This window comes from Botryllus schlosseri, chromosome 12 (genome assembly GCF_051294905.1).
Source record: "Botryllus schlosseri isolate E-star chromosome 12, Bs_hap1, whole genome shotgun sequence".
NCBI classification, from domain to species: domain Eukaryota; kingdom Metazoa; phylum Chordata; class Ascidiacea; order Stolidobranchia; family Styelidae; genus Botryllus; species Botryllus schlosseri.
Genome location: NC_137247.1, coordinates 18,079,883 through 18,105,677, shown reverse-complemented (window position 1 = coordinate 18,105,677; position 25,795 = coordinate 18,079,883). Strand labels below are relative to the sequence as shown.

Sequence of the window (25,795 nt, the reverse complement as noted above, 5' to 3'; positions counted from 1 at the left end):
TCACAGGTTTTGTGCGCCACATCTATACAACAGGAATTTGCATCAAACAAATATATACAACATCGCTCAGTCTTAGACGCACACTAAAATCCACATTCAATATGCGGAACTAGCCTGCAATATACAAGATACAAAGACGACATTAACGCAGGCGTACACATTTAGTTATAGAAATGATGTATATATGCATGTATTAGCTGTATTATATAAATCGTCCTGAAGATATTACGAGCTCGACAACACTATCCAATTTCAGTGGATCTGTTATAACATCTTTCAAGTCCAAATTAATCCGCTTCACTCAGACTAGTATTTATTTAGCAGTTTCAAGAGTAGATTTATTCGAAGGGTCGCATACGTTTAGCGGTTAATCGTAGGCGGCTACTTTCCAAATTGTAAGATTTATCTCCGAGACTAATGCAAAATGACCAATGGCAATGCAAGTAGGGACGATTTCATAATATTAGCAATTACGGAGGTACAGTGGCTGTTTCGCAAGTTGATATGAATGTCATTTATTCAGCTATAGAAATGACGCAAACATATCCGAACACTAGACTTTCCTCTACACAAAATCTAAAGGGCAAAAGTAAGTAGTTTTGGAAGTAGTAGCAGTAGTCAACATAGCCACTTGAGTCATCGATCTAAGTAGGCAAGACTCGAGTCAATTTGTGTATTGACTCGACTTGTATACTGGGTTCATTGTGCTATGTGCATGATTCAAACCAAGTCATATGTCTCGAGGTTATAGGACAGCCAAGACAGACATTTCATAGTAACTTTGAAGAATAGTAAAGACACCACATTATTGGTATTTCGTCTATCAGTCCTGATACTTGAAAAAGAGGGCCAGAAACCGTTAGGACTGGAGAAAATTACAATATTATGAATGTGAGCCATTCTATTACAGCACTCGAGCAGAGTTGAAAAAATATGCTGAACCGGATTGAACTCAATACTGAACAGTTAACACAATGACTTGGAATCGGACTCGAGTCACATCACTATGACTTGGAATCGGCCCTCTACTCACTGACTTGGACCCGGACTTGACTCGGTGGTGAATTGAAAATGACTCGACTTGACTCGAGTCAAAACTATAAAGGTGAGATTGACTTGTGACTAGGAACCTTGTGACTTGGTTACAACCCTGCTGGAAATACTATAGCAGGCTATATGGAAAATGCATAGCTATTATTATATTGAAACGGACGTTCATGTTTGTGTATGCGGCGAATGTACAGCGGAATGGGAAGACACATGTGACTGAAGAAAAGGCGATGTATAGGGGTTCAACGTCACACCCAAGCGTTTGTCTGTTACACGCATTTGTGCAGATTTCATCAAGTATTCGTTAAAATGTAGCAGGTCCACATTTCTCTCTTTTCGGTCATTAGTTTATGATTCTTAAAACATTTCTAATCATCACAAAATTACGACAGTACGAAAACATGGGATCGCGTAAAATCGAACTTATAGGTAGTCTTAATTAAGCGCGCACACAATCGCATACATTGCTTGCAAATGGAGAGCCAACAAACTAAGATTAATATTATTATTTTTGATTGACATTTTTACAGTGGTGCTTCTAGCCTTTTTCAGTCTATGTGCACCGCGACCAATTTTCCCTCTAAGCTGCGCACGTGCGCAATTGCGCAGTGCTGACACGGTCTCTGCGCACAGAAAATCTAAGCTGCGCACAAAAAATCCGAAGTGCATGATGACCTTTTTCTAGTCGTTACGCACTGTTGTCTAAGGCAGCATTTCGATGTGGTACACCCTTTTAACGTTTACTCGAAACTCGTACACCCCTGACCCCATAATTCCCTGATGCCGTATAGCAAGCCTAATCCAGGGATGTTCAACCTTTTTGCTATTCACATCCGTTCTTCTATTACATATATAGCACACAGACGCATTCCGGCGGAGAGTCGTGATATGGCCCATCTGGATGTCATTTGATGTTAAATTGACTACTGGGAACTGTGTTCTGTGCTCTCACTGATTTCTTGAGATATACCTTGCGTATATATATATATATATTAAATGAAACAGCTGTACACCCCCGCAGACTTACTATCTCTGCACCAAAATTGCGAGATTAAATGCTCTGATATCCTTTCTAGTCACGTGGAGCGCGAAAAATTTTTACACACAAATTATCACACCCTGCAGGGGGTATATACTGCTGCACTGACCATGTTTGGCCCACCTAGGCATGTGGGCGTTTGGGCAGAAAAACACTACGAATCCCATATATTACTGCTACCAGTACGTCACGGATATTCAATTGTGTCGTAACAGTTGATCTATATGTATGGCTCTTTAGAAGTTACAATTGGAAATATTGGGCCAATATGGCTCTTCGGTCAGAAAAAGTTCCAGACCCCTGTCCTGGGGTGTACGATGCACCCGGTTGAAGAGCCCTGGTCTAAGGGACCGCGCAGTGAGTTGGTGAGTGCGCGCAGACTCGTGAAAAATTAATTAGAGGGAACATTGACCATGACACGAATTTTTGTAAAATTCATATGTCTGTGTCTTTGGTAATCTTGGGGACGACTTACATGAGAAAGAGTCGCGTACAATTGCAGATCTACAACACAGAGAATAATGAGAATATAATGAAGTGATCTCGAAGCAAGGTGGAGGAATAAGAAAAGAAACGAAAAAGGCGTATACATTAATTCAAGCTCGATATGAGTGCAAAATGCGAGATCCGGTAGAGGTAGTGTTGATGTTGACCCGTGTAAGCCCATTCCACCCTTACCGTGTCCACAACAACAGAAGTCGATTGAACGAACTCGATTCGGTAGTGGCCTCGATGGCGCAGTAGGCAGCGCGTGAGTCTCACAATCTCAAGGTCGTGAGTTCGATCCTCACTCGGGGCATTTTTTTATAGAGGCCGAATCAGGGACCAATTAATCACTGGTGTCTCACTTTGTAGCACCGACCTTTTACTCTATTTAGGGCTAATACCTACATTCCGATGACTGATAAGACTATAGGCATTACAGCGGTCATAGGCATCATATATAATAACGCGATGTCGTTTCGCGCTCAAGTTCATCGATTTATTGCATAATGGGTTAGCTACCAAGTATATATGTATAATGTATGCCTATAAATAGGAAAGAAATATGAGTTGAATTGGCAAGACCTGACGAGTGTGTTCAATGTACCATTTCAAAATCTATAATTCGCAATGATTTGCTTGGAATGGGCAAATGGTAATGGAAATTACCGTATATCTTGAGAAACAGAGCATAGCACGTCACCGAAGGTAGAATTACCACATAACAAAGTCACGTCCTTCGAGCCGGATTCGAACCACCGAGGCAAGAGCTCTACAGCCCACCGCTCTACCAACTGAGCTATCGAAGGGCCGGTAGCAACAAGGCAGTCGAAAATATCATTTATTGAAACTTAGTGCAACAACTATGTGATGAATATCTTGCGAAATCCTATGGTTACAGCATTCTATTTGTTCGAGCTAACGCTAATTAGGGGCTTTCTCGTCTTCTTACTGAAATGTACGGATGGGTAATCATTCCTGATGAGAATACAGATATTTTCGTCTTGTGGTGCCAAACTGATCCTGGGCTCAAAGGATTCTCCCAGCAACCTAACAATACTGGCAAGTACTAAAGTACGTAATTTCAATAAGCAGATTTGGTAGAGGGGTCCCGGTCGTAGGTGATTAAGTCGAAATTCGAATATGTGCATTCGTGCGTAAAGCAAAAAAAGTAGTAATTGCAATATTCAAATATATATATATCAAGTTGCAGTAATACAGGGGCTTTTCCGTGGGATTTGTATTACAACTTTACTCAGAAAAGTGATGCAAACTTATGCAAAAACTACGAGGTAGCCAACCAACCAATGGGTTGCAGGTTCGAGTCCGACCGAGGTCGACTCCGAATCCCTACCGAAGGGTTGGAGGCAGGGTTGTAATGATTCGAGTCATGACTCGACTCGAGTCTGACTCGAGTCACGATTTTGTGATGACTCGACTTGACTCGAGTCATTTTCTCAAAATGCGGAAATGACTCGACTCGACTCGAGTCAATCCATGTATTGACTCGACTTGGACTCGAGTCATTGGGCATGACTCGAACCAAGTCATATGACTCGACACTAAGACGGCCAAGACCGACATTTCATTGTAATTTCGAAGAATAGTAAAGTAACCATACTATTGGGATATCGTCTACTGATACTTGACAATGCGATCAGAAACTGCTAAAAACGAGGACAATTAGTAGGCCCTATATTATAAATGCGAGCCATTCGATATCTCCAAACAGAGTTATAAAAAGTAGATTTAACATGACTTTAACTGGAAAATTGGTCAGTCAACACAATGACTTGGACTCGACTCGAGTCATAATACCATGACTCGGACTCGACCCTCTGCTCGATGACTTGGACTCGGACTTGACTCGGTGGTGAATCAAAAATAACTCGACTTGACTCGAGTCAAAACTATAAAAGTGGGATTGACTTATGACTCGGAGCCTTGTGACTTGGTTACAACCCTGGTTGAAGGTTTATTTAGGCTCTTCCCCGACATCTCATTCGCGTAAGTGGTGTCTTAAAAAGATTGGAAGTGGGACGTGCTACAAGTCGGCAGCTACGGAATCAAAAATAACGAATATCGGCCTGCTGTATTTGACCATTGTAGTCGACAAAGACCATGAATACCACAAAACAACTTTATACTTGTGAAAATCAAAACCAAATCCAAATCGTAAAAAGTTCGTAGTTTTCTCCAGACACACGATCGAGTAAAAGTCGAGGTAGTCCAGAAACGTGACCACTAGAGCGGGGGTCGCTAACTCAAAACGGGTAGCGGGCCACTTTTCAAAATTCGTAGAGGCCGCGGGCCGCATGACTTCAATATAAAGATAAAATTAGGCAATGCAGTTTAACAACCATGTTTTGACAACTCTACTTCAGTACAACGCGCGATGTGTACTCTGTAAAATGGGCGACGGGGATAGTTACTACAAAAGAAATAATATTCCATTGAAGAATTACAAACACAACAAAAATATTATGATCATCACTTTCATTCTATTTTAAACTATGAGCTGCGTACGATACCTGTCAACACTCTTGAGCATGCAACTAAAGCAGGGTGGCCAACCTTTTTGCAATTCACGGCCGCATTTCGATTACTTCTGTAGCCTACGGCTGCATTTCAGTGCATATATACTATAGTCGTGATGAACTATCTGGAGGCCAAATACCCATGTGAAACTGGGTGACATTGTATGGCGGTATTGGCGACATTGACAAAATAGATACACCCCGTTAAACTGCCATGTCCAATTGTCGATTGCCGGTGAACTCCTGCCTAATCTATTTACTCATATTGGCTTTACTATGTGCACCGAAATCGTGAGTAGTCATGTTATGAATGGCAACAGCGATCCCTGTTGTAGTCGCGCGAGGCGGAAATGTTTTTTCATATTTATGAGTGAATTTCTTCATCAATATTAGTATTGTTTCACTTATTACCATCAATAATTTATCCTTTCTCAGCCCATGTGATCGGATTAAGCGGTAGAGTTGATGCAGGGGATGTGTTCAAAAATTTGGGGAAGTTATTAATGCTGTGATGCATCTTTGGGGGTGGGCCAATTGTTATAGTCCCCTTTGCTGCATGCTGTTATTTCTTAACATACCATCAGGATTGTCGGTGCAGTGGAAGGATAGGCCTACGTATGCCTACGTATGCCAATACGTATGCCAATACGTATGCCTACCAGAAAGAAATTTCCTTCGTGACGAGGAAGACACGATTAGAAATTGATATTTCTTTATCGGGCGCATCCCCTTCCTCTGCTGCTTGCATCTGTGCCGTGGGGCTCGTATTAGAAAGGACGCTACTATATTAAAATAAAAAAACCTCGCATTGATCTGCACGTAGCGCGAAGAAGATTTCAAGAATAATCCATACCTATCATTAATTAGGTATAGTCAATTCGTAAATTCAATTTGTATATTGACGGTTGTCAACACATCCTAATCAAATTAATTGTCGATAGCCGCATAATTTTCCTTCCACTGCCACAAATTGGCCACCCCTGGACTAAAGAATCGATAGTGGGGTTAGCCAGACACGGTACTTGCTGGAAACTATCTCCCCGTAAAGCTTGGTCTTTTGGGGAGCCCGAAGTCGTATCAGCAAGTGAGAATGAGTGATATTGGGCACAGGAGAATAGCTTACTTTGAACAACAATATGATTAAACTAAAACCCATTTCGGCATTTCAAAATGCTATACCAAGTCTTCGTCTGAAATTTCGAATCAGGTCGCGGGTCTCAAAATAATACCTCGCGGGCCGCTTGTTGGTAACCCCTGCACTAGAGTAAGTGTTGGAAGTAGGCAACACTCACGTGAGTAGCCTACTCCTAAAAAGTAGAAGTACTTCGCTACCGAACTGCTCTGGTTGCAATTAGCATTGTGACGTCATCTGACGTCATATCTCCGTGCTTAGAATGAACCTTTTATGAAAGTTCATATCCACACGAACCAGTTCGCACCATCACAGGTACAATGGTCGATGTTTAAAGAAGCATGTATGCCAATGCTTCTTGTCGCAGGGAAAACAGTCAGTGTCTTTAACAAAACAGATCGTTTGACCCAGTGGTTCCCAACCTTTTTCGACTCATCGCCCCTTATCAATCTCGATACATATTTTCGCCCCCTCCATATTTACGGATCCGTTCAAGGATACATATAATCTGGCAATTTATTCACTCAACTCTGATCGCTGGTGAATTCACTAAAAAAAATTCCGAGGTGGTAGGTGCTCGGAAAAGCGGATTCCGCGTCTACTTTCCGTAGAATTGACCTTTTCATTCATGTCATATGCAGAATAACACGCATTCACGTGCATTTGTGACCGTGTTAGTCAAATATATCTCACTGCACGTTCGAACATTTTCGCCTCTATCGCCCGCCGGTCTCCCATTTAGTATTTACGCCCCTTGTATCTCACAATCGCCCACTTGGGGGCATTTTCGCCCACATTGGCAAAGACTATTTTGATCGAGCAACCTCCAGTCGCAGCCTCGATGGCGCAGTAGGCAGCGCGTGAGTCTCATAATCTCAAGGTCGTGAGTTCGATCCTCACTCGGGGCACGCTTTTTGCCGAATCAGGCGCTAAACCGGTTAAACTCACCGACTCGTTCGATGGTATATCATTTTGCAATACCCGCTACTATATACTCAAATATTGCACATTTAGACATACAGCTTGTTGTCCTATATATTTAATATTTGTGAAACTATACGCACTACAACGACCAATCGGCCACGGGCATACCATAATACGGCAATTACGTTTCGAGATCAACTTCATCGATTTATTACGTAGCTGAATAGCGGTAAAGTGGATAGATATAGAAATAGGAAAGAAATATGCCTTCGCTCAAGCGTCGTCTATGGTTAAAATGATCAGAACTGATGTTCCATTCCGTTATCTATAGGCAAATTGGCGGGGCATCATCAAATTATAGTTGCAATTACAATATACCTTGAGATGCTATTAAAATGCCTGAAATAAATAAAGCTCATCATTAAAAACATTATCAGATTATGCTGAATTGCCACTGTGGTGACGTGGACGATTAGTAGTGTAAAGAACGCAGGCTGAACATACACGTCCCTGACTCTATTCGATTTACATCAGAAGGAAAATCTTCTCTCTGATCCTGTGTGTTGTTTTGGTATTTATCGTGTCTAAACATCAATTGGCACTTTACACCAGGCTAATGTAAAATTGCCATGGTACATGCCGACACATACACTGAAAATAACGCAGTCCAACTCCATCCATAATTGTAAGCATTAAACTGGCATAGATAAGCGATCGTATGTGCTATCGTCCAATTGCGTTAAAAGTGGCTGCACAGACATTCCGGGCACCACCGAAAAGATCCATTGATAAACAGTTTTGTTCGGCCCGCCTCGATGGCGCAGTAGGCAGCGCGTGAGTCTCATAATCTCAAGGTCGTGAGTTCGATCCTCACTCGGGGCAACTTTTTTTTCTCGTTTTATCAGTCCATCAATAAAACTTTAAAATCTATTATCTCGATCATCTAAATTTACAGGTTTAGTCAATCAGTGGACCGTACGATAGCTTTCGAGGGATCCTGATACGGCCGTCCTAATCCAAAATTGTAATCTCCACCTGTTTTACTACATAGTGCGTATTGGAATCGGGGTTATAATGATCGAATAAAACATATTTACGGTGACTGGTCAACAGTAGCCATTATAATTATGTTCTTTATTCACAGAGTAAATACACAGACAATCCGGGGAGTAACCTGCCCTCTAAGGAAAATGGCGAGATTGAAGTAAACGTTTAAAAATTCAGTAATATGATCAAACCGTTGAGTTCATATTACAGAATAGCGGTAGATGTAGTTCTAATTGACAAGGGATGCAGAGGTAGAGATGACTGTAAATGAAGAATCGAGATTACATAAATTATGCTGATTTTCGAGCACTAGTGTAGATTAGTCCGGTGGTACATTAAAGGTTTTCGGAAGAATATGCACTGCTCCCAATAAAGTGATCGTCTGGATCATATCGAATCGAAAGTTTCCCGGGATCTTTTGGATCTGTATCATGAGTTGTGTTGTTACGATTACGACCCGTATAGCGCCGATGACTAATAACCATGCACCATGGCGTACAATCCGATGTTAAGAACTATTTTGAACAGACAAATTGGTACTTGTACTTCTAGAATAGACGTGTAGCCTATCACACATGCTATCCCTTCATGCCCTACAGCAGGCTACACAGTGCAGTTGGCCGTTTCAAGTATAAGAACCACTGTTATTGTGACTATAACAATAATACTATGGGTTTTATAATAATAAAAGTATAAAATGCATGAGTTCATTAACGAACAGCGACGAAACCGAACCAAATCTTGACTCCGAGGGATCCACGAGATTAGGAAACGTTGTCATTTAGAACTCTGCCTTGCAAATTTCACATCCATATCTGTTCGCTACATTCTTATCGAGGCTTTCCCGATTCAGCAGTTCCGCGATTGCGCACATTGTGCATTTGCTGACTGGAAAATCTTAACGCAAATCAGCAGCAGAGTACAGCAGCGGGTAAATATAACGTTATGGGTTCGCTGGAGATGAAGATAGCAGTCAAAACAATCATGAATATGAGACAATGAGACATACATGCTGGAAATAGGCTTACAAATAGACTTTAGTTCTGAGCTAGTCGATTTCGACCTGTCATGAAGTTGGGCTCCATTCACTCGATGCGGTTCCAAATTTGTCGCAAACATGCAGTTGTCGTTTTTGTGCTAAGATCTTTCGACTTCATTGGAGTATTTGGTCGCAATGAGCGTAAGAGCGTACAATGAGCGTACAATTGCTAATTGGAGTCACACAAATGCATATATTTATAAGTTAGCCACTCAAATAAATGATTGAGTTGTGAAGAAACTAAACATAAACTTAACCTAAACGTGCACTTGTCATAGCATGCAAGTCATAGTGAATTGATACAGCAATCTATGCTGGCCTGACGTTAGTCATTGGTAACACACGAGCCATATTGTACATTACATTGCATTCTTCATTATGATTCCTGACCTGCCGATTTGTAACACGGGTCAGGCTAGTTTCGTTGTTGTTGTTGTTATTGTTTATGATATTTATGGTGTTTTTCGACTACAATGGTCATTTACACCTGACCGATATTCATTATTATAATTTCGTAGCTGCCGGTTTGTAGCGCGGCTCACTTCTAGTCTTTTTCTGACCACCGCTTACGCCAGGGGTCTCAAATTCAAATGTTCTCACGAGCCGATATCCTGATATCTGATGGGGCCGCGGGCCGCAGCACCAATAATAGGGGTATTCAAAGTATTTCCAAGTAGGCATTATTTGACGGGGCCTTGCAGACCGGCGTTCCACACACATCGTGAAATGTGATTTTCTATTGTGAATTCACGCATGGCACGAAAAAAATTGTTGCTGTACCGTAGGCCTACGTGGCAGAGTTTGTCAAAATAATTTGTTATCAACACCATTCGGTCGCGTCCAAGTCCAAATTACAATTTTCAGTCACTAATCATCAACGGGTCATTTCTTACCAACCCAAGTAGGCAATGTGACGTAATAGCTGATCTTCCACCCCATGGCAACATTTGAAACTGATGTCATAGTGAAGTTTGATGAGTAGTTTCAGGTTTTTGGACTAGTTTTGGAGCGAATTTTAAGTTCTCAAATCGAAAAAATTAGTGGCAGTTCAATATTGTAGAATACTTAAAAATCCAAAATGCCGACGAAGTGAACAAAATAATGCGTCTTTGAGACCCTGGCTTACGCGAATCAGATGGCGAGGCCAGTTTCGTTAGCTAGACTTTTGTAAAACACCACGTGGTTCAGGTGGTGAGGTGGGTACCGCAAACATGATAGAATATTTATAACGTCGTAGAAATCACAATTTTACCTCTCTGCATCGGATTCTCCTAGGTCTCGCTCTCCTGATGACGGAAAAATAGTATTTACAGAGCTTGACAACATCGCGGTCGTGTGATGGGTTGGAGACGGATCTGTACGGACAATTTTCACAGCGCGGTCTGACCCCAAAGTCGAATCGATCCGACTTGCTGCCATGGCGGTTTGTTATTCTGCAAAAATCAGACTTTAGTTTTGACATGCGCTCTTATTTTGTCTTATTTTCAGCGCTCAACGCAGGTCACAGGCTAAGGTTATGACTTCTTTCGTCACGAGGTACTTTTTCCGGTAGCAAATAGACCAGATGACTGTAAGAGGTGCTATGGTTAGGAATGGGCGGAAGTGATGATCTTTTTTAGTAAACATCCAACAGATTTCTCGGTTAGGGGTCACGCAACCTCCAAACAACATTTGGCGGTATTCGATTATAACTCACTTTAGTGACAATACACTATGAATGATGTGATCAGTTCAAATAGGAAAGGAAAGGACAGGACATAACTTATTTTCGTCCTTGATGTTTTTGCGGTGTATGCACCGACTCGTGATATAAATATCAAGCTGGATAAGTAAGGTACAGATATAGCCTAGTATGGCTTTCTAAGTCTTTCGCCACCCCTCCATGCTATCCCAGTAATGCATGAGCGTCAAGCGGGGACGTCATTAATACCAGTGGATACCAGTGATACTAACCACTAACCAGGTATTTGTTCTGACCAGGCCGGGGATGGAATCCACGACCTACCGATCAAGGAGCAGGACGCTTCAGTTATCACAATAAATATTGCTCACCTGATTCGTTTCCTGGCGATATGGAGATATTTGTTACCCATGTGATGTCATAAATCCCATTTCTGTACGAAATTAAATTACGCGTAGCATCGCTAAATAATCATCTACCTGTATCCCCAAAAGACTGCAGTTTAATAACGATTAAGTAATTTTAAATGGTGATTCAAATTTATTAATCCATAATTCAGTTATCTCAACGAATGGATTCATGTTCTTTGTCTAATATCTCTAAATAACACTGTCCACGGAGATTGATGTAATGTATGTTTCTACCAAGAATTTCCAGTGGTGGGTGGAAATACATTCATCAGCGTCTGTCGAACGAACGACGTCAGACAGATGTGCAATACACGAACGTGAAAGCGAATATACAAAAGCAGTCAGTGACTCTGTAACACTATGCCTCACAATGTGCAAGAACGCATCGAGCTAATTGAGTGCTTATCAAGCACGTTTGCTTGCTTTCGTGAGCAATAGACCTTCTTGAAGCAGATAAATTTCTCACGTGGCTTCTGTCTAATTGAATAGGCTCCACCGAATATATACGGGACTTGGCGCCGGCGGAACATACTCAGTTGAACCTATACCAGTGATTCCCAAGTGCGGCCCCCAGATAGCCTTCTTGCGGCCCCAAAAATATATTAAGAAAACGATTTATGAGAAAAAATAAAATTTGTATCTATTAACTACTCTTGCTTGGCTTGGCCTCTGTAGTTTTTAATTATAGAATTACAGGATAGTTGTGAGTATAGACTGCTAACGTTATGTCATTGCTGTTTCAATGCAATGTGCCCTAACTTTCCAGTTGAACGGGCAGCAGCTATAGATATAAATAGGTATTGATAACTTTCAAAACCGGTGGAAAATCCTGAAAAAATGGTAAATTTTTCCCACTTCGTGGTCGCTTGACTAAAAAAGAAAAAGAAGCTCAACTCCCGGAAAATACAGTTTTTCTTTCACATTAACAGGTGGTTGACTGAAAAAAAAAGTCAACTTTCCGGTCCAGCTCCCGAAATACTCGCCGTAGTGTACCCACAGTGCTGACTTAATGTATATCAGTAAAATTTGCCCCTATATGTAAACAAAATCCTCAATAAAGAAGACAAAATCTTAAAAAAGAAGACATTTGGGCGTCCTCCGAGGACACTTTAAAAAAAATCGAAAAAGAGGACAAATCATCTTAAAAGAGGACGTATGGTAATCCTATGATAAGTAGATGTGCAACACGTGACTCGCGGTTACGCAAGATTTATAGAAATGGGCATATCAGCGTTGGCCATGACCGTACCACAACGCACCAAGACATATAAAGTTTTAGGCCATGTAACATGTGACTCCAAGAAGTGTGTCAGAACGATCGGCAGTGAGAAAGCCTTGGCCGTAAAGGACTGCTTTTATGCTGACCAAAAACTTCGAAATACCAAAAAATTCGTTATATATCCAAAATACATATAGGTTTAATTGTTCATATAGGCGCCTAAATGACTGGCGCCGAATGTTCTTGTCTTGGCAATCTGAACCTCACAAGACAAATACCATCCCGCAGGAAAGAAAATTAGATGCCAGTGAAGAAATGCCAATCTGAAATCGTGTGAATTTTCAGTTTAGTAGGTTTGGGCGATTCTACAATTTTTGATATAGCAGACAGGAGGTCACGAAATAACATCATGTAAAGAAGTCATACCTAGGGGTCCGCCCGCCCGAAGATGTTTAATTTTACGGAGTCTGCAGTTTCAAAGACACTTCTCACTCAGCTCTACCGGTAAATCTGATTACGTGGGCAAAGAGGACAACCATGCAATTCCCGGTCTTATTCACCGATTTTATCATGAATTATCGAAATATTCGCGCTTTGCGCTGTCTCACTAAACAGTACAACTTTAATTTCGTGGCAAAAGCGAACAATGTGATGCGGGGTCAGTTTATCACCCTACGGGAGTCTGGGGTTCTGACAAAGTGCTATTACGTTTCTGCCAACGGGTATACCCCGGAGATGTTTAATTACTATTGAGGGGGCCTATACCTTTTCAAACACACCTCACTCAGCTCTACCGGTAAACCAGTTTACGTGAACAGAGACAGGATGAAAATTGATGGCAATGCATGCAATTCCCGATAATATTGACCGATTCAGTCATGAAACTAAAGAAATTTCTCGCGCTTCGCGCGTTTAGGTCATGAAAGCTGATTCACTCAACGGACACCCAACGCAGCAGATAAGTAGCGGTAAACAGTGTACAGTTTTGAAATCTCGTCAGGGCAATAAAACTACTCCGAAATAGCCACGATGACTGTTTGGGTCCGTTTCGTAGCCGTAGTATTCGTGCGGCCCCGACCGTACTCTGAAATTCTAAATTTGGCCCTCACACCGAAAAAGTTTGGGAACCACTGACCTATACGCTCTACAATTCTGTTGATTATCGGTCCCTGTATCACGGGAGAAAGAGACATGAAATAATAAATAAAAACATCCTCAACTTAGAATACTTAGACCATAAATCAATACAAACGGGACAATACCCGCCATTTACGGTGGCGGGAACAAGATTGAATGGAACGATAAATATATAGGCGAAAATCACATACATGGAATGGGATATTATTTATAGAACAAGGACAGGGGAAGACGGGTCCAGTTAGCCGTAAGAACATGAAAATTAGACAAAAGACCCCTACCAAAAACAACACGGTACATGGTGGGCCGTGGGGGCCGACAAATACCGCAAAAAAAGAGGCGAAATGGCGAGGTCCGACTGCAGGCAATAAGAATCAGCCATTGTGGTGTAAAGTCAAACAGTCTAACATATGAGGGGTGGGGGGAACTCCTCCCCAATCATTTGGGAACCACTCTGGTTATCTAAATCAATCAACTCAAACCATACTAAAAATCCCCTTTACGGTAATTTGGGGAGGAGCCCGTGACAAACCAGGTGTCCATGTGCCTTTAGTCGAACGCCGTGATGGCTAGTGGCAATCCAGGCTTAAAACACAGAGCCACTCAGAGTGAGTGATAAGAAGGGAGAACGAAAACCACATATGTACGCCTAGCGCGCCGAGGAAAAAAACATAAAAACGACGTGAAGGGAAGACATGGAATTAGACGTTGGGTGAAAAAGAAGGAGGTCAAGTCCTCTCGTTGTCCCGAAAACTACACGAAGCCTTCAAACCCCGATGCGAGCCGCGCTGAGAAGCGACTACGGCTCGTTCGGAGACCAGCATAGACTCGAGGAGACAAACACCCAGAGCCCTCAGGGTGGCCAGGTTCCTGGGGTGGTAGCTCCCCAGGGACCCGACCACGAAATTGTGCATTTCCACTGTCTTGGACGTAACAAGACGCAGGGAGTGACATAGGTCCAGGTATTTTGCGTGTTTCAGCTCGACGGCGACGCCCATGCTGACTACTCATTCTCGAAGGGGTACAGCACATCGACGACCAAAACCCGGGGAACATCCGCTAGGATGATATCGGGCCTCAGCCGCCTGTTACTTAATGCGGCGTGCTCCACATCGAGCCTGGAAAAAGAGGAAGAGCTGGCTATACAGTCCAGGCGCACCCCAAGCAGCGAGTTGTGCCCGTCCGTGATGCTACTCATCACTGGCAGGCATTGGTTCAGGGCACGGGGCAGGGTCTCAGTATGCTGTCCGCACTTGCAGCAGACCACACTTGGCTCCGCACGCTTTCTAAACCGACCCCGGATCTACCGGAGCGGCAGAAGATTCAGCCAAGCCTTAAGCATCCAGTTGCGCACGAGGCTCGACTGCCGACAACACGTTGACAGATCGGCGAAAGCGGTTGGAGGACCCGTACCGACTGTGGCACTTACAGTTTTGCCCTGGTCGGGTACTCAATCCACCGTGTCTTCCAACTCTGATTCACCTTGAAGTGACCAAATTTTGTAAGGCGTGCCGATTCTTGCCAGCAATCGCCAACTGATGGAGCCCGTGCCGTACACATTGAGCCGTTAAAAGTGGCCCTTGACATCACTAAAGTGTCCGCCTACAGAGTTTCCAGTTATGTGAGATGTCCCCGAGACAGTTGGGTTGATAACTAATTTGTCACATGGCAAAACAAGCTGAAACAATCCTGCTTCTGCAATATATTATTGAGGAAATTTTTCGCCACCCAACGTAAAGTAATCTTCCTATAACGCAGTACTCAAGAGTTACTGCCAAAATTGACGGCTATACTCATCAAGTGGTTCAGTTCAGAAAAACCAACCACATCTAAAACCTCGGAAGCTGTTGCCGTGAATTCGATCTCGAAATAGCGGCTATACTTAACTGACAGGAAAACATTTACGGCGTTACTTGTTAAGTAGTTAGACCTAGACAACACTGCACTAAACCATCATGATTAATATCCATCGTCCCGGTGGAACTGATTGGGATAGCCGAGGTTTTGAAAAGTCGCTTAAAAGTTCATATATTCACAATTTAATCATAATGCACGCCGAAAAACCATTATGCACACATGATTTATGACTCTCATTATTTATCTATTGTTGATTGTAGATATAAATGGCGGCTAATATGAACGCTTATCTAATCCATCAATCATTGTTTCTGTACTCTGCTCGGCTGTCCATCATCAGCATTCAATGGCTCGTAATGATGCAGACAGCTTCGAAACATGAGTTGGAACTATTTTGCAGTAATTGAGAAAGCATGGTATCCAGAAACGAGGTCTAATTATACTATACGGATCAATACATTGTACTTATAAAACAAATGCAAACCTGCATTGTGCTGTGCCAGTTGCCACCGCAACTTTCACATAGTCATGGCATCACATGAATAACGATATCCGTCACCAAAGAGAACTTATTTTGCTCTGACTTGTTTACTTATATGTGGCCGCTGTGCCAGCGCGTATATATATCGCAAAGTTCCAGATATACTCTATATACCACCAATAATAGTCACAGGGGGACGGAACGCGCAAGGTAAGATGTCTCTCGAGAAGCGATATGTATGTATTTGTCAATGCCCGAATGAGCGAATGCCTATGCAACGCATATTTACTGTAACAACTTGACTTTACATGTGTGGGCTGGACACCGTTGGGCCTATCTTTATTGCTGAAGATGGAACCTATTCTCTTTAATCTGTTTCCATATGATCTCTCCAAATCTCGGAATATCTATGCCGAGACATCTGACGTTTTTAGTCTTTTCTGAATATCACTCAAACACGTCACTTCAAACTGCCATACTAGTGTCAGATTTCTCATCTGCTAGCCTACTGCTGATAATCTCGAAATCGGTAAGCTGGAGGATACAAGCCTTCTGATGTCATTTCCGATTTCTTCGGTGCTACGGTATTTAGAAACGCGAATGAGCTGACTGATATTAGCCACTCGAGTAATTTACTGTACTAACCACTGTATGTAGCCTATATGACCAGCGTTCGGCTACACATCAAAAGAATTCATTTGTAGACGAACGAACAGTGGAATAGGAGCTCTACCAGTATGGTTTCAAGTCCCTTCATAATTCTATGCTTTGTCAAAAATCAAGTCGCTTGTAACACGGCGTAGTAATACATGCGCATCGCGATACAATTGTTACTCATAACTTGCCATTACCTAAACTGCAATACGCGCAAGCGTGACTAGACGATACAATGAATATAGTATATGGTCTTATGAAGCTGATTAGGAGTTATTTTGGCGTACGTCTGCGTATAGTCATAGAGTGGAGATTATAGTCAGAGTGCTGTGGTTGCAACGAAAGCAAGTGTACTCAAATCAAGGTCGCCCTCTCTTCCAACCGCAGCAACAGTGCGTCTTATTCTGAGGCCAGCAATCCAACACTATTTCCTGGTTCGTAAGTATTAGATCAATTCTCTTATAGACGCACACATACCTCCTTTCAGCTTTCCTTACAAGCCACATCAAGCAGTTGTTAAATAAAATATATACGCATGTAGGCCGAATCGGATCAGAAATAGCATTTAAACTGAATGCTGTACTACACATAATATAGCGCATCGCTTGGAACGCGTCATCAATGTTCTGCAGTATCCTATGTTTGTGACTGACTATATTATGAATGACGCATATTCGGTGAATTACGTCAACAGTACACCCGAAGAAGTCACTTTAGTCGACCTGCACAACCGGCAGCCGAGATTTCTGGCAATGCCGGATCAAGTAGCATGGTGACGAAACTATATTGATAAGTATTAGACCTGATTTCCACATCCATACTGCGATGATGCAGGGAACCAACCACTAGCGAACCCGTCTCTTGCGTTTACGTATATATTCAAGCCTCATTATTTAACTTTTGTTATGAGCTATAGCTATATATTAGTGCAGTGCTTTTCAACCTTTTTGAGCTCCATACGCACTTTTTTTGTAAAATAAATTTCATTCGCACAAACTAATCGAAAATTGTTACACAAAAAGTAGATGAAGTTACGTAACAACATTTTGTTCGGATTACAACAAATTGGCTACTATGTAGCTTAAGCTACCAAGTGTCTCATTAAAAAGGCAACCTTTTTCGCTCGTTTTGCTTTCAATTATTTCACTAAAACCCTTCTCGGCCAAACAGTGTTACTTGGGAATTTGTATAAGAACGTCTACTAGTGCTTGAATGGCCAGGTCTTAAAATCTGTTCTGCACTCCTATTCGAAATACAGCGTATTTTTCGCGAGTGAAAAATGCTTGCTGGCAAAAATCATTTTTAAGAGCTGACACAAAGGTCCCGGAGGCTCCAGTTTGTCGAAAGGATGAAAAACCCACATGTTTGTGTTGAGGTTTTCACCTTATGTTTCGGAACATAAGGTGAAAAACTATCGAGTAGAGTAGGCACATTAGAGCTCGCTACCTTATGATACGTTGCTCCAAGAGCAAATTACTCACGATACTGTGTGTTCTACTCTTTAGCTCAATCTAACTTGAGAATTCATGACAGTTTAATAACGGTAAAGCAGCTTTAAGACTACCACCAAAATCTGAGTTTTTGTGGCATCTCGCGACCCAAGCCTCACCCATGAAAAGGAATTTATTTTTAATATTACAGTTGTATGCTACGATTTTGTGGGCATGTATGGCATACAGAACGCGCACACCACAATCCTACCCCACACAGCTCTACAAAACATGTCTGACGCACGCGATTTCAAACTATAAGAGCGAATTAAATTCCTCTGCGTATCGCAGTTGTACTACTGTCTACTCAGATTGCAAGAACGGGACCATTCAGTGCCGACAAGGGAGCATATCTAATCCATCTCGAAAGGTTTGGCCATCCAGCATCGGTCATTTTAAGAACGAGGTTGTGTCGCCGCTTATGTTTTTGGCGCCGCATTTTATCAGCAGTTCGTTCGCCAAAACTTTACGTCTTCATGTGCCCCAACGCAGAAGGGGTTGGCCTCGAAATGAATGAGTCTCATAGACCTGAACTCGCTCGTTACACACCCCTACACTAGTTCATCCCAACGGTCTTCGACCATGTTTTCCAGAAAAAAACAGTCGGACTAATCTTATAATGAATTCTCATGATAAAGTCATATTTATTGCGTGACTCGCTCATTGGCTACAGTACCCAACACAGTAATCTTGGATATGTAAAAGCGATCTCAAGATTTTTTGCAATAAATTCAATAAATATTACAGACATATTAACAGATATCTCTGGCACCGCGTCGACCCAAAATTATACCCTTTGCGGGCCATACTTTAATAACCCTTGAAGGGGTAAAAATTTGCGTTACAAGAACTTGCGAATGTGAGTCTGTAATGATGGTATATTTACTACTATATCCTTGTGCCTCGCGCAAATCGGACAGTTATTACGAAAATATGATGATTGCTTAGCGAAAGAATGCAGAAAGTCAATTTGACGTCATTTTCCCAGCCTGTCGCAGGCTCAGATGGGCTGTACGTCTGCAACTATAGAGATTGTAGAGATCTCAATATTGCCACTACACCAGCTTTCAAACCAGGCTTTTGGTTACGTAATAATTAGAGTGCGGGAATATTAATTAACTACGGCTTGTGAGAGCCATGATTAGTGGTGCGTCGTATTAAGTTTTACAATTGCGTCGCAACTACAAAAGTTACACTGATCTTAAATTTCCTATTAGGTTTATTTGAATTAGTCCACGTCAGAAAAGTTAACAATTAATCACGATTTCATTCGCACTTGGTCCGGATTTTCATTCGCACCATTCGCACTAGCATCGTCATTCGCATTTGATCCGGATTTTCATTCGCAATATTCGCACCATCTTCGTCATTCGCACTGCAATTTTTTTCATTCGCACAAGTGCGAACCGTCACACAGGTTGAAAAGCGCTGCACTATAGTATAGACCTAATGCGATGTAATCAACAGACAGCAGGGTATTGAAGGCACCAAGTACGGTCTCTCAATCGTGCATTTATCTCGGCCCAATGTGTAATCACTGAACAGTGTTCGATCTTCATCTTTCGTTTCATTTTCGTTTTAATACGCTTTTTTATCTCATTTATCTTCTTTCGTCGGATCTTTCTCTCTCGGCCGTTTTGTGAAAACAGCGTAAGAATAGTGACATATAGGTGACAACGTGCTAATGTGTAGATTCGAACCGGCGACTGAGGCGTTGATGGCAGTGGATTTACCAAGTATACATCAAACAGGCGTAAATATCGGCATAGAATTCGTACCAACACGTATCTCAAGAGTGAAGATCGCAACGACAGTTTAAGGCTCTATCAAATTGACCCGTTATCTCTTTGCTGTTATGCATTCTACTTGCTTATACGATATTTTGCGGACAAGTCATATACTTATAATCGTAAGTGTTTCTGAGCCGATAACTCAATTTGCAATCCGATAGATCTTAAGCAGCCGATGAAATTTCTCCTTAGCAAAATTGTAAAGTTCATATTCATCAGCCAGATTATCCGTTCTAAGTTTCCTCCTTGATTCGGCAGTCAAAACGTCGTATTTTCTCGACGCGGTTAACTTTTTCGCCTTATTATGTTGTCTCCATATCTCCAGCGCGCCGTCGAAGTACTCAGGTAACATTTTCTCGAATAATCGCAAAGTGTTCTCGAACTCCTCTGTTATACCCACCAGTAAGTATTCTTCGTCCAGGACTTTCTTCGCGACCTCGACCCTTTCCCGAGAAGGGAAGTTACACAACGCGTCCATTCCGCAGAAAAACCGCCCCACGTAGAACGGCAAGTTCTTTTTACACACTACCTGGTCTCGTGCGACACACACGTTAATGTCGGGCCACGTGGACCTTTTGTTTTCTAGTTGCTCGCCCTCATCGCCGTATTTCATGTAATTGTAATGGGAAGAGAATCTATCTATCGGGTCTCTAATCAGGTTTATGTAAACAGGCTGTTTGTGACCGTACTGACGAAAGTCCACGTAAAGCAAATGGCGGTTGTATATCACCGGTGGCTGCAACGTGGCGATGTCTCGTATGTCATGAGGCAAGCGGGAACTATCAGGCCTTTTGTGACTATAGTCTGTCGACGTGTATTCTGTGAAATTATTTCGTTCGGCCAGTCTTATAATGACGCTTAGCATCGATCTGCTGCCGCATTTCGGAGCTCTGTTGTACATCACGACTCTCGACGAAGCGTTCTCCACCACGGGAGATCGCTTGCGCCCACTTCGTCCCAATTTTAATCCGATTCCGTCGAACGATCTGTCGTATTCATCGTGTGTGAGCATGTTATCAGTGGTGCTAGGTAACAGACCCAGCTGCATCGCAGTGAATAGTAGGAATACAAGTATTGCCATGATTCTCCATCGGAAAGTGCGCAACATCGTACATAATTATGGCTGTTAGACAGATAGTAAATATAGTAGTCGTAAAACCGATATATATAAGTTGTTTGGCAATATTATATACGCAGAGATGGTCAACGCACTAAGCGTTACTCAAATATGCGAGTGACGCCATACGTTCCTACTAAAGTACAAATAGTTGTAGCCATTTGAAAGACATGTCTAAGTGCCATCTAATGGAAGTGGAAAATGAAGATATGAAAGCTACTAACACAAATAGACTCATTGTCAGGGGTCACCAATGCGGTGCCCGCGAGAAGCAAATGAGTCGCGCGCCGTCGCAGTGGAAATTATTCAAATAAGAGATTTGCAAGTCGAAGCGAAGGATTTTTTCACGTTAACAGCAGTTGAACGTGTGTCAGTTGACCCTACGGAACATACGCAGGGAGTTTTCGATCTGGACGTTGCTCGTCTTCGCCCACCCAGAGGGTTACCAAATGTCGCGCCATGCAGCAACGCAACCGATCCCGGAGACGCTGGTGTGAGTCCCGGTGAGTGAGAGCTATCTGTTCTTGGTATAAGGGGCGGAAACGGAAACCCTGCCAAGTACTCTGAATGTCTAAGTGAAGAAATCCAACTAAGGAAGGATAAACGGCGGAGGTATATGGTAGCCTGCCACATTAGACAGTCCCAAGATGTAGTATTGGTTTCAAAATGTTGGTGAGCCTTGGTCTAAGTACATAGCCATTAGAGCAGTGATTTCCAACCTGGGGGGCGCTCCCCCCTTGGGGGATGTGAAAGCATCTGAGGGGGCGCGAAGAAGCGGTCAACTGAAAAAAATTCGCGCATTGCGCGATTTACCTCCAATTCACGCGTGTTTCTCTATATCTAGACCGAATTTCATATTTTTTAATTCTCTCATCAACAGTCATAACATTCCATGCCATCAAACAATCTGTTGAGGTTGCTAGCATCCCGGTTGGATTTTGTGATATGACGATAAGGGGGGCGCGAAATATTTTACTATCATAAAGGGGGGCGGGTCTAAAAAAAGGTTGGGAACCACTGCATTAGAGTAAGTAGTGAAAGTTGGCAAAACCTACTTAGTTCTCCGAAAAAGTAGAAGTACATCATCATTAACCACTTCTGGGAGCATAGATCCGCTACGGGAGGGATCTTGGTTGGATTTCGAAAATTCAATCCAGAGTTGCAGTTTTTGGTAGTGTGACCGGAGTTGGATCAGAGCCGGAGCGGGATTTTTGATGAGCATGATTACAATTAATAGCAATTAGATTCATTGGGTCAACCTTATCTTTGTGTAGCTTCCGGGCAATGTTCCCTCTAATTTTTCAAGAGTCTGCGCAAACACGCCAACTCACTGCGCAGGCCCTCGGACAACAGTGCGCAACCACCCTCCAATAGGGTGGTAATACTAACTACTGGGGGGCTTCGCCCCCCAGACCCCCCTACGGCTCTAGGCTTCTTCCGGTACTTATAATGTACATTGGGTGCCCATTTAGTAGTAGCGTCCCTAAACGCGCGAAGCGCGAAAAAAAATCTATAACTCATGATTGCATCGGCCAATATGATCGGGAATTGCATATATATTGCTATCAATTTTTATCCTCTCCGTGCTCACATAATCAGATTTACCAGTAGAGCTGATCCAGTGAGGTGTGTTGGAATAGATAGGCCCTCTAAATATTAATAAAACATCTTCGGGCGTACCCGTTGGTATAATGACTTCGTTACATGATGCTATTTCGTGACCCACTATCTCAGTGATTCCCAACCGCGGCCCCCAGCTAGCCTTCTTGCGGCCCCCACAAAAATATTGAGAAATCGATCTATGAAAATTTTTTTTTTTTATAAAATACTCTTGCTTGGCTTGGAGTCTGGAGTTTTCAATTAGGATTGCAGGCAAGTTGTGAGTAGACTGATAAGATTACGTCACTGCTGTTTCAATAGAATGTGCCCTAACTTTCCAGTTGAACGGGCAGTACCTATAGATATAGGTATAGTTAGAGGTCTTGACAGGACCGTAACTGCCGCACCCCAATCCCCCCAATTGGGGGGAGCGAGCTCAAAGGGGGCCCTAAATTATTTAGAGAATTAGCATAAATTATAGAGTATTTTATGAAATTCTATGCAACTTTTTAAAGATTTTTCGCGTTGCGCGCGATTTCAAGTTTCCGAGTACCTTAATTATTGGGTACTCTTCGACAAAGATAAAATACGCAAGATTTATAGAATTGGGCATATCGGCGTTAGCCATTACCGCGCCACGCCGCACGAGGACATATAAAGTTTTAGGCCATGTAACATGCGACTCCAAGAAGTGTGCCAGAACGATCGGCAGCGAGAAAACCTTGGCCGAAAAGGACTGCTCTTAGGCTGACCGAAAACTTCGTTATGTATATTTGAAATACATATAGGTATGATTGACCATAGATGCCTAAATGACTGGCGCCGAATGTGCCTGTCTTGGCAATCTGAACGTCACGAGACAAACAGGCTTCCATCCCGCAGGGAAGACTTATATGCCAGTGAAGAACTACCAATTTGAAATCGTGTGCATCTTTTAGTTTAGTACGTTTGGGCGATTCTATATTTTTTGATATAGCCGATTGGAGGTTACGAAATAACAAATCACGTCATGTAACGAGGTCGTACCAACGGGTCCGCCCGTCCGAATATGTTTAATTATTATTTACGGGCTCTACAGTTTCCAAGACACCTCACTCAACTCTACCGGTAAATCTGATTACGTGAGCAGAGAGGACAAGTTAATTGATAGTAATATATATATGCAATTCCCGATCTTGACCGATTGACCGAGTGACCTATTTTATTTTGAATTATCGAAAATTTTCGCGCACGGCGCTGGCTCACTAAATGGGGATCCTGATTTAGGCAGGGCATGGGGGGTCGGTTCATCACCCTATGGGAGCTCAAGACCTAAGTGTTCTGGGGGGCCTGACGAAGTGCTGTTTCGTTCCTGCCACCGGGTATACGCCCGAATATGTTTAATTATTATTGAGTGGTCCTACCTTTTCAAACACAACTCACTCGGCTCAACCGGTCAATTTGATTACGTGAGCAGCATAATTGGTAGTCCTATAGCTCGCGATCCAAGCGTCCGATTAATTTGATGTTGGTGCATGTTTATCGAAAGCAAGTGTCGCACTGATTCCAACAATACGAATTGAAATCTCGCCAGGGCAATAAAACTACTCCGAAATAGCCAGCAAAGGTTGATTGTTCTGAACAACAGGAGCGCGGCAACACAATGGCCAATGGCGTCAAGCGAATGGTCGGAACAATGCCAATTTTCATATTTGGTGAATATTTTGGGTTCCTTTCATTGCCCTGGTATTCGTGCGGCCCCGGCGTTACTCTGAAATTCTAAATTTGGCCCTGCCATCGAAAAAGGTGCCACTGCCCAATCTGCTATGTCAAAAGATATTGAAATCGACAAAACGTACTAAAGTAAAAGACGTAGGCCTACACGATTTCAAATTTGTATTTCTTAACTGGAAAATAATGTTCCCTCGATATGGCATTTGTCTTGTTGTGGGACTCGAATCGCCAGGACAGGAACATTCGGCGCCAGCCATATAGGCGCCCATGGACATTGGACATGGACAATTATATATCGAAGTTTTCGGTCAGCACCGGCGCAGTCTTTTTCGCCCAAGGTTTTCTCGCTGCTGATCGTTCTGGCGCACTTTTTGGATTCGCATGTTACATAGCCTTTAACTTCATATGTCTTGGCGCGTCATGGCGCAGTAATGGCCGACGCCCAACTGCCCATTTCTATAAACCATGCCTAATTTTTGTTGGGAAAGGGTACCCAATAATCAGATATCTTACAATAATAAAACGCGCGTAGCGCGAAAAAAAATCCTGAAAAATTTCAAAAAATACACCATGATTTATGTTAATTCTCGAAATAATTTTGGACCCCCTTCGAGCTCGACCCCTCCAATTGGGGGGTTTGGGGTGCGAAAGTTACGGTCCTGAGTAAATCTTACGCAATGTTCATGCCACGCGAAGAAGACTATATAATTCGTTAGTTTCTCGCAGATTAACTTCGAGCTAGCCCATTGTTATTTATAACTTTGTTAAACCATGTTATTTCGCCATTCCCAGAAAATAATGCGCTATTGAAATGATATCAGTATCGCTCACGTGTACGAGGCCATACTAAAAAAATATCTTCCGTGAGGCGCAGGTGATTGTGAACTCTAATTTCTTCACGGAGCGCAATAGTTACCTTTGCGGGGCGCACTTGTACCTCGGTTTCAGACTTCAGCGTGATAACACTATTTGGCCCTGGCAATCTTAATTTTCACGATTCTGCGCGCCTGCGTGGTCCATTGGACAACAGTGCGCAACAACTATAAAAAAAAACATCTCTTCTAATTTTTTGTGCGCAGCGTAGATTTTCTGTGCGCAGAGACCCTTTCCGCACTGCGCATTTGCGCACGTGCGCAGCTTAGAGGGAACATTGCTTCCGGGTAAGCACCAGTTATCGGATTTTTGTTTGTACCGAAATCATGTAGGCCTACCATAACCACATGAGCAGACAATACTGTTTGAGTACTCCGATAAAGTAGAAATACATCGTTACCTACCATCCGTGGTAACTGGGGTATTGCAAGGATATTGAATGACAATGGCAATGAGGCAAATTAGTCGTACTCTTTACTATGTGTCGACTTATCAACGTACTGATTTCCAGAGCTGGTGGAGA

The 25,795-nt window shown here is 42.6% G+C and overlaps 2 protein-coding genes and 3 non-coding genes across 6 annotated transcripts in view; 3 read left to right on the top strand and 2 right to left on the bottom strand.

Annotated features, from left to right (window-relative positions):
* Positions 1–25,795, bottom strand: part of LOC145451567 (uncharacterized) — a 321,835-nt gene that overhangs the window by 8,761 nt on the left and 287,279 nt on the right. For both annotated transcript variants that reach the window (XM_080329780.1, XM_080329781.1), the window contains exons 2-3: positions 11,304–11,413; positions 10,504–10,684 (exon numbers count right to left, since the gene is read on the bottom strand). In XM_080329780.1, coding sequence (XP_080185906.1) covers positions 10,504–10,670 — 167 coding nt within the window. In that variant the 5' untranslated portion in view covers positions 10,671–10,684; positions 11,304–11,413. The remainder of the gene's footprint in view (positions 1–10,503; positions 10,685–11,303; positions 11,414–25,795) is intronic.
* Positions 2,816–2,888, top strand: Trnav-cac (transfer RNA valine (anticodon CAC)). Its single transcript has one exon. It is a non-coding gene; the product is annotated as a tRNA-Val (tRNA).
* On the top strand, positions 7,077–7,149 carry Trnam-cau (transfer RNA methionine (anticodon CAU)). Its single transcript has one exon. It is a non-coding gene; the product is annotated as a tRNA-Met (tRNA).
* Positions 7,975–8,047, top strand: Trnam-cau (transfer RNA methionine (anticodon CAU)). The gene has a single exon. It is a non-coding gene; the product is annotated as a tRNA-Met (tRNA).
* On the bottom strand, positions 19,531–21,673 carry LOC145451563 (uronyl 2-sulfotransferase-like). The gene has a single exon (XM_080329777.1). It carries the CDS (start codon positions 21,076–21,078, stop codon positions 20,113–20,115), a length of 966 nt encoding a protein of 321 aa, XP_080185903.1. The 5' UTR covers positions 21,079–21,673; the 3' UTR covers positions 19,531–20,112.